The sequence below is a fragment of the Arachis ipaensis genome, chromosome B5 (genome assembly GCF_059453495.1).
Source record: "Arachis ipaensis isolate K30076 ecotype BB chromosome B5, ASM5945349v1, whole genome shotgun sequence".
NCBI lineage: Eukaryota > Viridiplantae > Streptophyta > Magnoliopsida > Fabales > Fabaceae > Arachis > Arachis ipaensis.
The window spans coordinates 46,909,632-46,920,417 of NC_142440.1; the positions used below are offsets into that span (position 1 = coordinate 46,909,632).

The 10,786-nt window shown below is 37.2% G+C and overlaps 1 protein-coding gene across 33 annotated transcripts; it reads left to right on the forward strand.

The window, feature by feature from the left end:
• The first annotated feature begins 4,632 nt into the window (after positions 1 to 4,632).
• LOC107643675 (BRAP2 RING ZnF UBP domain-containing protein 1-like) lies at positions 4,633 to 9,841 on the forward strand. Of its 33 annotated transcripts, none has more exons than XM_088488519.1 (14): positions 4,670 to 5,276; positions 5,376 to 5,462; positions 5,743 to 5,778; positions 5,960 to 6,048; positions 6,282 to 6,378; positions 6,480 to 6,605; positions 7,151 to 7,219; positions 7,349 to 7,446; positions 7,729 to 7,782; positions 8,058 to 8,108; positions 8,208 to 8,530; positions 8,618 to 8,754; positions 9,013 to 9,101; positions 9,420 to 9,841. In XM_088488519.1, exons 6-10 carry the CDS (start codon positions 6,482 to 6,484, stop codon positions 8,073 to 8,075), a joined length of 363 nt encoding a protein of 120 aa, XP_088344645.1. In that variant the 5' UTR covers positions 4,670 to 5,276; positions 5,376 to 5,462; positions 5,743 to 5,778; positions 5,960 to 6,048; positions 6,282 to 6,378; positions 6,480 to 6,481; the 3' UTR covers positions 8,076 to 8,108; positions 8,208 to 8,530; positions 8,618 to 8,754; positions 9,013 to 9,101; positions 9,420 to 9,841. The 33 variants fall into 33 exon arrangements, with proteins under 33 accessions (XP_088344650.1, XP_088344639.1, XP_088344648.1 ...); XM_088488525.1 differs by having other exon boundaries at positions 4,671 to 5,276; positions 5,954 to 6,378; positions 8,208 to 8,353; positions 8,461 to 8,530; XM_088488524.1 differs by having other exon boundaries at positions 4,633 to 5,276; positions 5,954 to 6,048; positions 6,282 to 6,605; positions 8,058 to 8,353; positions 8,461 to 8,530.
• The last annotated feature ends 945 nt before the right edge of the window (positions 9,842 to 10,786 follow it).

Here is a 10,786-nt window from a genome sequence, read left to right on the forward strand (position 1 = left end):
AATAATAAATTATGGCTCCCATTGGATTTGAAAAGCTTTATTGGGCTTCTTGTTGTCTTGCCTTAGCCTAATGGGCCTTATGAATTGTTGCCCTTTCAGCACCACTGTTTTTGAGACGGATTCTTGGTCTTCTAGATGTCCAAGACTGACATGGCACAATTCTTCTAGAATTCAGATCCTTGAATATAACAAGATTATCATTCCGTCCGTTAGCTCTAAGATGACGAAAATGCCCTCCTGACCACGTATCAAACACTAAAAGACACCAAACTTAAAAATTTTAAAATCAAATAAGGGAAAACACCAAAAAAAATTCGAACAAAAAGAAAGTAAACAAGCTAGAAAAAGTTCAAGAAAGCAAACAAGAACAATTTATGAAAATCAAGAGAAGGAAAAATAATTGACCGAAACTACTGAGAAACACCAAACTTAAAATTTTCACACAATATTCGACGAAAGATGACTAAAGATGAATTTTTAAAAAATTTTAAGAAAATAAACAAAGATGGTTTGAAAATTTTTAGCAAGAAACACAATTAAAAGAAAAACTGGTAAAAATTACCTGATCTAAGCAACAAGACAATCGGTAGTTGTCAATCTCGAACAATCCCCGGCAACGGCACCAAAAACTTGGTGCGCGAAAATTGAACTCGCAGAACTTCACCGGCATGTGCACCAGGTCATCCAAGTAATACCTCAGGTGAGTGAGGGTCGATCCCACGAGGATTGTTAGATTGAGCAAGCAATGGTTATCCTGCAGATCTTAGTCAGGCAAAATAGAGAAAGAGTTGTTGTTATTGTAGGCGCATGAAACAAGAAAGTAAAGAAAGCTGTAAGGAATTGGTGTAGAAACGATAATGAGAAAGCAATTAAGGTCTCAGAGATATTTACCTTTTCGGATTAATATTTCTTACCAACTATTTTAGCAATGCATGATTCATTCTATGGAAAATTGTAAGTGATTAATTAAAACCTGTCCATTCAGCGAATTAAACTCCTCCGATCCTACTCAAAATGCCACAAACAAGGTCAGATCCTTCGAATCAGAGGGTGAAGTTCAGAAAACTAGTTAGCACCACAAAAACCTCAATTACCCAAAACTAACGAGATTATATGTCACATATCCCAATTTGCCCAGATAATTTTGATTTAGGAGGAGTGTTTTCAAGCTGTAGCTGAAGTGACCTTTTCCAGTATCACAGGAACTCCTGCAGAAAAAAGGGACGTACCTAGTCTCATTTGGATGAAAAATGAAAACACACCTTAGAACTAAATCAAACATATATTAGAATAGAATAGTAATGATATTAATCCATAGAGATAAGCAGAGCTCCTAACCTTAACCTAGGAGGTTTAGTTGCTCATAACTTTACATAAAACAAAATTATATTCAGAAGATCTGTCTGTGAATCCCCCTCTAATCCTAAGTGATCTCCTTTTTAAATAGTAAAATACTAACCCTAAAAGATGTTAATTTAAATTAAAAGGTACAAAGGTAAGACTAGATAAGCTAAGGAGTGCTAAAATCCACTTTGGGCCCACTTTGGTTGTGTGCTTCGGTCCAAGCTTAGCATCCAACTTGGGAAGTGGGTGTTGAACGCCCATTAGGGGGTGAGCTCGCTCCCTTTTGCTCCTTGGCTCGCGTTGAACGCCACCTTTAGGAGTTGAACTCCAGATGCGGACGTTCAACGCCAGTTTTGGGCAATGATTCTGGAAGAAAAGTATAAACTATTATATATTGATACCATGCTATTTCACTGAAGAAATGTGGGATAAGTTGATAAAATCCCCTGAATTTAACACAAGATAAACCACAAAGTTGGGGTTTATCAGAGGACTCTCGGCTCTTTCACAAATCTTGATCCACAAAGTTATGGAAGTAGCATTGTAACACCCACAGTCAATGCCAACAACTTTGAACTAAAGCCGTAGCTTGTCACATTGGTTCAGCAAAATTGTCAGTTCAGTGGGAGTCTGTAGGAAGATCTGAATCTATTTATCTCTAATTTCCTGCAAATTTGTGACACGGTCAAGACAAATGGTGTCCCGACTAAATTTTACTGACTATTGCTATTTCCTTTGGATGTGAGAGACTGTGCTAAGTAGTGGCTAGATAATTAGCGCAAGGAGAGCATAGCGACATGGGAGGGCTTGGTTACTAAGTTCCTAAACAAGTTCTTCCCACCTCAGACTCACATCTGAATGTAAGCAGGATTAACCACCATCCTTACGCCAACCTCGCAACCTCGACAAGCGGATTAACCATCGTCCTTGCTTGGCGCATAACGACTTACCAATCATAACACAACGGTAATATAGTATTCCGTCTCAGTGATCACTTCTCATATATCGCAAATCAATTTCAATAGTCTCAATCTTTCATTTTCCTCAATTCATTATCAAATTGACACTCTGCCAATCCATAGAATTTCCCAAGCCTAAGTCATCGTCTCTAATCTCCTAATAGAAAAATATCCAAGTAAGTCCACTCAAACTACTCACCCTTGTCCCAAAGTCTAAATACTAGCAAGGAAATCCTAAACAGTAGTTATAGAGGTTTAGAAAGCCAGAAGAGTGCTCAAAAACACAAAAATCACATTTTCAGTAAAACAGGGGTCTCGTGTACACATGAGTGTAAAAATTGGATTGCCGGGTACGCGAGCATCATCTGCGTATGCGAATCTTTGAAACAGAAAAGGGTTCCCGCGTACGCAAGCCATTGGTCGCGTAAGCATTATCTGGAATTATCCGAAGAATCTCTTTGTACCTCTCCCAAGCTTCATAGAGGGACTCTCCTTCATGTTGTCTGAAGGTTTGAACGTTGGTTCTAAGCTTAGTCAATCGATGAGGTGGGAAGAACTTATTTAGGAACTTAGTGACGATGTCCTCCCATGTGGCTATGCTTTCCTTGTGCTGATTATCCTGCCAGTGCTTAGCACGATTCCTTATAGCAAAGGGAAGAGCAATAATCGATAAACCTCAGCCGGGACGCCATTTGTCTTGACAGTATCACAAATTTGTAGGAAATTAGAGATAAACAAATTTAGATCTTCTTGTGGGATCCCACTAAACTGACAATTTTGTTGCAGCAATGTAACAAGCTGCGGGTTCAGTTCAAAATTATTAGCATTAATAGTAGGTGTTCAATGCTACTTCCACAACTCCCTGGATTAGGAGTAGTGAAAGATCCATGGTCCTCCTAAGTGGAAGAGCATTAGCTGTTATTCTCTTCCATGTTTTTCTTAGATTCTTCTTCAACCACTTCTTCAATCTCTTCTTCAACTCTTTAATTTCTAGCTTGTTTCCTTTGTCGCCAAATAGATCTTTCGATCTCAGGATCATATTGAAGAGGTTCTTTCTCCCTGTTATTCTGCATAGACAAAGACAACAAGGAAATCAAATTGGAACTCCCTTCACAGTGTGAATAGAATTCCTGGGGGGAAATAAAACAAAAATAGTAAATAAACAAACAGTAAAAAGTTCTAATCTAGGTAATCAATTGATTAGTAGTTTGTTAACCATGATTAATCTCGGCAATGGTGCCAAAAACTTGATGCAGATTTTACAAACGGTAAAACATCGGCAAGTGCACTGGGTCATATCAAGTAATAACTCATGGTGAGTGAGTGTCGATCCCACGAGGATTAACGGATTAGGCAAACAATAGTCAACCGATTAGTCTAGTTAGACAATCAAATTAGGGTTTTGAATAACTTGTAACATAAGCAGCAAAGAACAAAAGCAAACAATGAATATTGAAAAGATCTTATGATTAAGAAAGTTAAGGTCTCGGAGATATTAGAACTTCCAGAATAATACTTTTCACTTTCCACCTTAATCATGCAAAGATAATTCTATGGCAAATTGTTGGTAATCAAACCCCAATCCCTTGGTGAATCAATTTCTCTTTAACCTAATTAATCGCTAATCACTTAGTCAATTAATTAAGAAAAGAGTTACGCACATTCACTGATTTATAAAGTCACACAATTCATAAGAATCTCCCCTAGTTGATTCGATGTCACTTATCAAGTCTATTTTCAAAACTTAAGAGTTGTGAGAACTGGTTTTCAAGCTTAATTCAAATTAATCAACCTTTAGAAGAAGTTAAGAGAATTCAAGTTAGAGAAGAATTATTTTCCAACATATTCAAACCCTTTAAGATGAAGAACGAAAACCTTTTCTTAAGAAGGAATCAATGCATACACTACAAGAAAAAAAGGCCTATGGGCACGCTTTTTTTTGCCACGCTTTAAAAGCTTGGCCAAAAGTGATCAATGGCCACGCTTTTATGAGGGTGGCGATAGAATTGAGATTTGGGCACTCTTTTTTTTGCTACGCTTGAAAAGCGTGGTGAAAAGGGTTTACGGTCACGCTTTTATGAGGGTGACAATTGATTCGAGATTTGGCCACGCTTTTTTTGCTACGCTTAAAAAGCGTAGCCATAGAGAAAAACAAGCACGCTTTTAAAGCGTGGCGATAGATTTTTGTTATAGTGACATTTTAAAAGCGTGGCCGTTTCCTACAAATCTTTTGGCACGCTTCAAAAGCGTGGCAAAAAAAGTTAAAAAAAACTTTTTAAAAAAAGATTATAATTATTTAATTACACATTACACTCCCTCTTTCTCCTTCGAAGCCTAAAACTCTTCCAACACTTTGTATTCACCCTAAAAAGAAGAAAGTCCCTTCCAAAGAACCCTACCACTTCGAAAGAACCCAGTACTCTCCGCGACTCCAGCAATCCGTAGAACATCACCGGCGCTCCCTGTTCCGGCACACTAACCCTTACCCCTTTTTAATTCACAAACCCTAACCTAACACCCACCGCACTCCTCCCATTTCCCCTCACAACAGCGCCGCAGCCTCACTCCCCCTTTTCCCCTCTCCAGCGCACACAACACAATACACACACGCACCACCTCACCCACGCGGAAGAGGAGAGCTCGAGGAAGGAGACAACGCCTTGCTGCCAGCTCCGTCGAAGACCAGCCCACCGCTGCTGTCGAGTCAAACCCAAGAGAGAGAGAGAGTGTGCAACGATGAGAGAGGAAGAGCCGTTACTAAACGCGTCGCCGCCGTTGGAGGAGCTTCGCTCTTCGCCATCACCGAGGAGGGGAAAGAGGACCTGCTCCCGTCGCGCCAGTCACCGTCGTGCTTCCTGGTTGCCGATGAGGGAGCCGCGAGAACCGTTGCCGTCGCAAGAAGGGGGACGCACGAGAGGGAGCCCTCAGTGTGATCGCTGTCGCAGCTGTTGAGTAAATCTTCGTGGTTTTGCAGTAAATCTTCGATCATCATTTAATCATTTTTTTAATATTACAATAAATCTGTGCTTTTAATTGTTATTACTCTTTTCCAATTGATTTTATGAAACGAAGTTTTACAGATTCGACAAGAAAGGGAACCGGTGGAAGGAGAGAACCGATGGTACCGTCAAGTTCCCGAAGAACAAGGTTACTAGAAAGGTTTGGCTTCTCATCTGAACAAAATTGATTTGTGCTTCTTTGTTTATGTTGTCTATTCTCTGATTCATTTGTGCTTCCCTAGTTCTCTGATTCTTCCGTTCATAAGTAGTTAGAGAAGTTTACATTATATTTGTTTGAGCCTCATATAATAATGTCGAACGTGGTTCTTTTGCTGTCATTATAGTAGTTAAATCTAAGAAGGTTAATTGGTTTATTTGTGCAACTAATTTTGTTCTTTTTGTTTTGTGTTTATGCTGAACAAAATCATTGCTGAGTGTAGTTCTTTAGCTGTAAGCATTCCAAATCATTGAAAAAGGTAATTCATGGATTCCATATTTTTTTCATTTGAAAATTATACTAGAACAATATAATATGATATGAGAAGCTGTTAATGAGCTTGATTTATATTTATAAGAAATTATAAACTGATTGATTGAATAGCTTATCTGCTTTTGCTTTGCTGCTGCTACCTGACTCTGTTCCAATCTTAGCCTCAGGTGCCTTTTTCCTGTATTTGCATAACTTCTCTTAAGAGCTTCAAAAGCTTGAAGAGTATTGCATGAACCAGAAATTCATTGATTCAATGGTACCTATATATTTAACTCTCTTATTAATGCTTTTACTTTGTTTAACTTTCTTCAGCACCGCTTGGTTCATCTGTGTTTGACCTAATGAGCTGAACTAATTGAAATCTCAATATTGAGTTGCTTGATTCATAGTACTAAGTTTGATGAAAAGAAAATTGAGTTGATACTTATTTAATTTTTATCATTTTATTTATTTAACACCATGTTTGTACTTGATTATTATTATTCATAGTACCAGGTTTCCATTGGAGTAGCTTGTAATCTTTCTTGGCCTGCTGACCGTCTCATGATCCAAGTCCTAGATGATTTCTACGGATCTCGTGGTTAAGGTGCATATATTTTAATTGTGCAGCGAGGAATTAAGAAGTGGAATTAATTAATTTGCTTTGTTTGTGTTGATTTGTCGCAAATGGTGGAAATGGAATGTCAGAGATGGGTGAGCAAAGGGATAAACATAACATACCAAATAAGAGAGAACAGAACGGGGTACAAAGTGGGTGCGTTAAACACAATTTGATCATCTGGACACAGGTCTTTATGAATATGCTAATAACAGGTAGAGATTATTTTCACCATCATTCTTCCCTTTTTTGTGACATTTTTTCTTCCAAAGTTTCTTAGTTCTTTTGTTCAGCTAAAAATTATGATTCTGGGGTTCTTAAATTTTTTCTCCTGCAAATAGATCTTGTGAAGGATTTGATTTTGGAGAACAAGAAAAAATCACAATCATTTTCTTTTTTTTTTTTTGTGATTCAGTTCTAGAGATATATAGGTTTTATTTTTCCTCTTTGTATCTTATTTTGACTTTTTCCTTTCTATATGAGCCTTTTTTTTCTCTTAATTTATGTTTATATATATTTTTATGTTTTTCTTTCTGCTTATGATAATTTTTCTTAGCTCTTGGTCTGTTAGATACATGGATCTGGTGCAATAGATAGAGAAATAGAAACCAATTAGGGTTGTTGTAAGGATTTTCAGGCCTATGAGATCAGCCACTTCCAACACCCCCTAACTCCCTCTTCCATTCTTGTTCATTTTTTTCTGTTTTGTTTTTTCCATGCTTGTGCCATATCCTATTTTTGGTTTCTGTGGAGTACTCAGAATGTGCAGATATTGCTGGGACTCCTCCTGATGGATGTACTGAAATACCAACTTGTCCAGTTTGCCTCGGTAGGCTGCATTTGCTTTTGCTGTGGCTTTGTGTATTTTGCTTCGTTCATTATTTTTTTAGAGGATGGAAATAATCTTATGAAATGATGTTTTATGATTTATGTTTCTGGTTTGCTCTTTGAATGATAGAGAGATTGGACCCGGATAGAAGTGGAATACTCACTACACTTTGCGATCACTCCTTTCAATGCCCTTGTGTTTCAAAGTGGACATACTTGTCTTGCCGGGTAAGCAGGTTTTTCATTCCTTCAATTCTTGTTTTCACTTTGTATTGAAGTTCTTATTTTGGCTAGTTTAGGCAATTCTATTGTCACAAAATTATCTTATGAACCACTTTACATTTAATAGATATACTGTCTTGTAGACATAGTTCCACATCATCATTTGATAGGATAGCATTTTAATTTTCTAACAACACTAAGTCTTCATTGTTATTAGGACCACTGTTTCTGAGTATATTTCCCATTTCAATACATGGTTAGTGATTCATTGTTATTTCTCAAAAACAGATTTTTGATGATTACAACCCTCTTCTAACATCTCAGCTGGAAACTCAAAGACAAGTAAGTTGACACTGATGCTCCTGAAACTCATTCTCTGGGATATTTTAATAACTATGGAAAACAGAGTCTTTGCTTTGGATGTATGAACTAGACTATATTATGTCATCAAGGTTGACTGGAAACTACTTGTTCCTGACATATCATTAGATGTATTATAATTACAGGAGTAGTTAGAATTTAGGGGTACTGATACTGTTTCGTCTCTTTTTCCCCATTTAGATACCATTTGTTATATCTAGTTTCGTCAAAATCTAATTTGACTGTCACTGTTTTAGGTGTCAAAAATAGAATAGGTTGTACCTCCTATTCTCACCAAGTTAGGCAAGGTAATGTTGTGCTTGTTATCTTTTGATAAACATTCTGATACAAGGTAGTCTATGCTTAATGACTTATGGTAGTCAATGGTCTATTGGTAAATCAATAAGCATTCCAAACAACAATAGTATGGAGTGGATTCTTCACCTTGATACGGATGAATTAATGCACCCAGCGGGTGCTCAAGAGTATTCTTTTGAGGCAGTTGCTTCTTGAGGTTCCAGGAAATGTAGACATGGTCATATTTCCCAACTATGTGAGTAGAATTTGCTGGTTCATGCTTCCTTGATGGAACTGGCAATTACAAAGATTCTGTACGTGGGATTCCAAACTACTTTCTGACTTATGAAAATGGTAAATCAGCTGCCTGTATACAAGATCATCTTCGTCCAAATGGTGCACACAGATGGGATAACTACATGAAATCCCCAAAGTATGTTCTGTTGATTCTTTATATTTATGTCTCCCCTTGATGTTTTTTCACTTTTGAGTTCCATGATGTTCTCCTGAATTATGCTAGTGAGATCAAGTTGGAGGAGGCTGCTGTTTTGCATTACACATGCTAAATTCTCATACCTCACTTCCAGATGTGATCGCTGTGGTTGCAAACCTACCGAAGATGTAAAAAGATGCTTCATGTTGGAATTTGACAGATCTGTGAGTTCATGAACTCTGTTTCCACCTTATTCTTTTACTTTCTTTTCTGTTCACTTAGCCATTTGGTTGAATATTGGGGAAAAATGGATTTGTCTTACCGGTGCAGTATATAATTAAATTACTATAGTTTGAACTTAAGGTTGACCAATCGTCACGGATTCTAGTTACTAAAAAATAGGGAAAAAGGGTTTGGGCGTGGTGGGGACTGCTTTCCCAACTCATGAGTATTCATTATAGTGTTCATTATTTCCTCTGTAGTAAGTGCAATTATTCTCTGCTGCTACAAGGACAATAACACAGCCATGGCTGCTTTAGTTTCAACCATAGGAGCTATCAAAGGAACTCCAGTATGATTCTTTTACCTTACTTTGTTTCTTTCAATTAATTCTATTCACTCAATTTATCACTTCTAGTTTTAAACTATGTATAAGATTAGGATAGTAATTGGATTGGATGTAGTGTGAATTAGTAATCAGTTATAGATACCAAATTAGAAAAATAATGATCATGCGGACTATGGATACATACATATCACTAATTTGTGAGTTATCAATATATTTAGATGCGGTTCATGATTTCTTGTATAGTTAAAAAAATTGGATTAGAGTTTTGAATAGAGTAGTAACTCTTAAATAACAAGAGAATAATGTAATTTTACATTGCAGGTGAGTTTGAATGGTTCTGGAGCTGTGGCTTCATCAGCTCCCAATTCACCAGCTTTCTTCGAAAGCAGCTTGAAGGTTACATCAAGAATCCAGAGCAGTAGCAAGGTTTCCTCTGGAAGCTTCAAGATTGTGGCGATCGATGAGGACAAGTAAACAAATAAGGACAGATGGAAAGGGTTGGCCTATGATATCTTAGGTGACCAGCAAGACATCACAAGAGGGAAGGGTATTTTGTAGTTTTTAGAGGATGTAGATAATGTAATAGTTGTTGGAATTGTAATGCATGTAATACAAATTCATGGGTAGTTGTTATCACTTTGATTTTTTGTTAGAGCTTGTCATGTGATCAACCACTATATTTGGTGTACAAGTTTATGAAGGTTTTATATTGTTAATAGTAATTAAAATTGTTATGGAGGTTTTATATTGTCTAAATTTTACATTATTTATGAATTTTGTTAGATTTTATTATGAAGATTAAAAAAAACAATTGAACTTGAACAAATTTATAGCCACGCTTTAAAAGGGTAGCTATTTCCATACAGTAGCCACTTTTCGCCACGCTTTAAAGCATAGCTATATCTCTAGCTATTGGCACGCTTTAAAAGCGTAGCCATATCTCTAGCTACTGGCACGCTTTAAAAGCGTAGCCATATCTCACGACTTTACTACACTTTAAAAGCGTAGCCGTATCTCTAGTTAATGGCACACTTTAAAAGCGTAGCCATATCTCTCGCTATTGTCACACTTTAAAAGCGTAGCCATATCCTCTCGCATACGGCCACGTTTAAAAGCGTGGCAATAGATAAAAGCGTGGCGACAAAAAAAAGCATGGCCATAGGTCACTAAAAGCGTGGCGATAGAGTAACCGGCACGCTAGCAGTTGTGACCCTTTCAAAAGCGTGCCGGTTGCTCAAAAAGCGTGGCGAAAAGCTATCGCTACGCTTTTTTTCACCTTTCGCCACGCTTTAAAAGCGTAGCAAAATCCTGGTTTTCTTATAGTGATAGAGGTAGAAAAGCTATTAAATTAAACCATGGAATCAATAGAGCTCCTAACCTTAACCAAGGAGAATTAGTTACTCATGTTCATTAGAGAAATCCTTAATTATCAAAACTAAAAACTGCCAAAGAAGAGAAGAGGTCAGTGCCCTCTTCCCTTATATACTAACCCTAGAAAATAAATTCAAATTTAAACTTGAAAACATAATCAAAACTAAAGTAAAATCAAATCTATTTTATAATTTTCCTCTCCTTCGTAAAGATCTCCTCCTTAATTGCTTGCAATATTCAATTAATTCCATCCTTGGTGGGCTCTTGATTGATCATCCAAAGGCTGAAGAAGTAGAGAACGGAGAGGCTTTGTTTGA